Source organism: Pteropus medius, unplaced genomic scaffold (genome assembly GCF_902729225.1).
Source record: "Pteropus medius unplaced genomic scaffold, Ma_sr-lr_union100, whole genome shotgun sequence".
Taxonomy (NCBI): Eukaryota; Metazoa; Chordata; class Mammalia; order Chiroptera; family Pteropodidae; genus Pteropus; species Pteropus medius.
In genome coordinates, this window is record NW_024351729.1 from 11697448 (window position 1) to 11701175 (window position 3728).

The 3728-nt window shown below is 39.9% G+C and overlaps 1 protein-coding gene across 1 annotated transcript in view; it reads left to right on the forward strand.

Moving 5' to 3' along the window:
- Positions 1 to 2262: 2262 nt before the first annotated feature.
- The window catches only part of CTLA4 (cytotoxic T-lymphocyte associated protein 4), a 10437-nt gene continuing 8971 nt past the window's right edge, over positions 2263 to 3728 (forward strand). The window contains exon 1 of the mRNA XM_039844519.1: positions 2263 to 2526. Coding sequence (XP_039700453.1) covers positions 2418 to 2526 — 109 coding nt within the window. The 5' untranslated portion in view covers positions 2263 to 2417. The remainder of the gene's footprint in view (positions 2527 to 3728) is intronic.

The following is a 3728-nucleotide window of genomic DNA, read 5'->3' on the forward strand; positions in this document are numbered from 1 at the left end:
GCCAGAGGGGGGGGGGGGGATGAGAGATGGAGTGAAGGGTTAGAGAAGTACAAATTAATTGTTGATAGATGGTCATGGGGATGGGGAGCATGGCAGTTAGCATTAATGTAATGGCTAGGTGGAGAGCCTAAGGAGAAAAAGAGCAATTAGGGGGATCATTTTATAAACTACATAAATATCTAATCAATGTACTGTATGCTTGAAACTAATAATAACATAAAATTAAAATTTTTTAAAATTAAGATATAATTGACATTGTAAACAATGTGTTATTGGAACACAGCCATGCTCACTCACTTATGTATTTTCCATGGCTGCCTTCACTCTACAACAGCAGAGTTGAGTAGTGGCAACAGAGACCATGCAAAATCTAACATATTTACTGTCTGCCCTTTTATAGAACAAGTTTGTGAGTTACAGGTTGCCTGGGGCATTGCAATAGTCTCCTTCCTAGTTTTCCTTGTTATGTCTCATTCCTCGCTGAACAGACCCTTCCCACTCTTCTTCCTGTGTGAGAGGGGATTTCCCTAAAAAGTGAGCTCTCATGCCAATTCGCTCCTTATGGTACACTGGCCTTCACTATCAAGAACGTCAGCTTCCGGTTACCGCTGATCCCCATACTAGCTTTGTCTTCTGGCCATAATGAATGCTTTATGCCTTTTCCAACCTTAGCACATGCTGTTCTTTTTATCTGAATACCCACCCCTTCCCTCTGTTCTCAATAATAAGCTCAGGTTTTACCTTCTCGAGAAAGCCCTTTCTGACTTCTATAGGCCGAATGAATAAATTCTCTACGGCTAGTGCAATAATGCAATTCCAGCATTTATGTACTACTCTATCATGATCGTGGGTTTAGGTGTCTGCCCCCACCACTGTTGTGGGTTCCTATCAAGAGCAGAAATGTCGATTTTTCACTTTTGTATCTCCAATGCCCAGTCTGGGATCCGACCCTTAGCAAGTTCCCATTACGTTGTTATTACCTACTGGCATTTTGGCTGCGGTTTAAAAGTTTATATAAGCACTAAGGGACTATAGAGAAAAGGCAGGTCCGGGGAGGCTTCTTGGAGGAGCTGACACTTTAGCTTACTCCTGGAGGATGGAAAGGAGCATGAAACAAGATAATTGAAGAAAAAAGGCAGTAGGAACAGCATGAGTGAAGGTGATGAGATCTGAGAGAGAGGTGTGTTGGAAAAATGACAAGCAGAGGAAGGAGACATGTGAAGACATGCTGAAAGACAGGCTAAAAAGAGAGGTATTAGGTCCACATTCTACAGAGCCTCCTCTGCTGGGCTGAGGTGCATGGACAATGGGAAACGGTGGAGGGCTGGCGTAAGCAAACACCATATTCCATGCTGTGACTGTCTGTATGTCAAGTCCCTTGAAGCATTAAGTATTTTTGTCACCATTCAATCCTAAATTTACACAATTTCTGGAATATCAAAGATTCTTCATAAATGTTTCTTTCATCATTGAAATACATGAAAACGTCTCAGTTTTAAGGGAGGGTCCCCAGTGCTTAGTATTCTCTTATAGGATGAACATTTGTCCTGCCTACAACTTCGACAAATTTAAGAACTTCAATCATATCCAGCTTTAGTTTTTGAGTTTTCTGCTTTAAAAATTCCCATAGGAAAAAAAATGTCTATCCTCTTATGGAAGGTTTGAATCTCTTGGATCATTTTGGTTGACTTTTTCTGGACCTCTACAACTCTGGTTTTCTTTGCTGAATTTAGGAAAGCACCTAAATTCTTTCCTAATCTGCAAAACCAGAGGCAAATAAGTTTATTTCTTGTAATTTTGGTATTTTCACTCAACCAAATGCTAAATGTAGCTATGAGAAATAAAATTCTTATTTGTAAAGCATGCCAGTGATGACGCCTCATGGGTAGAATGTAAAGCTTTTATTAATGATGTCCACAGACTAATTCTGTCATTAGCTCAAGGGCTCAGAGAGCTGGTAGCTTAGCGGTTTTGGGGGTGTCGATGAAATTTATTGGGTGCCAAAAGATGCCTAGACAATTGGATAAAATTGGGATTTAAGGGGACTTCTGCACTCCAGGAAATTTTCCAAGTCTCCACTTAGTTATCCTCAAAGTGAAGAAAAAGCTTCAGTTTCAAATTGAGTACATTTTCCATGCATGGATTGGCTTGTTTTTTTCAGTTTTACTTTGAGTGTTTGAGGTTATCTTTTCGACGTAACAGCTAAACCCACGCTTCCTTTCTCGTAAAACCAAAACAAAAAAGGCTTTCTATTCAGGTGCCTTGTACATGTAGTAGATGTCAGAGGATACCTGGGATCAAAGCCAGCTATATATAAAGTCCTTGATTCTGTGTGGGTTCAAACACATTTCAAAGTTCAGGATCCTGAAAGGTTTCGCTCTACTTCCTGAAGACCTGAACACCGCTCCCATAAAGCCATGGCTTGCTTTGGATTCCGGAGGCACGAGGCTCGGCTAGACCTGGCTTTTAGGACCTGGCCCTGCACTGCCCTGTTTTCTCTTCTCTTCATCCCTGTCTTCTCCAAAGGTGAGGTTTTTGGAGCATGAAGGTGGAGGAGGTGTTTCTCTCACCTGGGTTTCATTTATTTCAGCAGTCAAAGACAGTGATTTCTAGCAAAGCCAGACACTAAAGGTAAAAACTCCAGTCTCTTGGCTTGGATAGCTCTGTATTCCAAGACAGGCTGGGGACAGCTGGCGGCAGCAAATAAACAGAGATACAGCTCATAGCAGAGTGCCAGGCATTGAGTAGGGGCTTAATGAATATATCTGAGTTGGTTTGAGACACATGAGCAATTTCAGACACTTCTGTATGATTGAAAGAAAACACTGTTCAGTGATTTAAGAGAGAAAAGATATCCAGAACCCTGAATACATCTGAGCTTGGAATCAGGGTGAGATCAAAATTTTTCTTTTTAATCATGGGAAGCTTCTTTCCTATTCGATTCAAGGTTTTACAGTCCTCTAATTCATGTCTATAAACTGATTAGCCAGCTTGTTTAAAAGTTAAGCCTTCTTTACTCAATTCAAGGTTTTAAGCCCCTCTTAATCAATTCTATAAACTAGTTAGCTAATTACTTAAAAAAATGAAAGCAGTTTGAAATTGTAAAACAACAACAACAACAACAAAAAACAACAACAAAAAGGAGGGATGAAAACAAGCCATTAATCTGTTTGCATAAGATACTTAATTGCTGCCTGATCTATCTGTGGACTTCAGAGGCAGATTCCCCAGTTTTCAGATAAAATAAAGCTCTTTAGAAGTTGATTCCAGGTTTGTTATATGATGTTAAAGGATGAGTGTTTCCAATGAATTTCAACCTTCTCTCTCTCTAGACCTCGGTTAAGAAACTATGTAGTTTGTGTGACGTAGGTGTTTAAAAGATGTTTGATAACTTAATTTTTACTGGCTAAGACATATTCATATACATGATCTTATTTCACATGTTTTGAACATGTAAAAATTAAATACTCTTAGAAGTATTCAAATTTCCTTTTTAGGAAATTTATCTGAACCTGTAACTGGGATCCTCCCGTTGTGGACACTGGGAAATTGAATGTGACCAGATTTGGTGGTGATAATTGGGAGCTTGCCTGGGGTAGGGCAGGAAACTTGGCTTCTTTTAGGCTCAGAGTCAATACTATAACGATTATTGAGTGTCCATTTGGGCAGGATATAAAGGCTGCTCCCAATTGTTTATAAGCCAAAGGCAGAGGCTGGAGGAGGTGTGA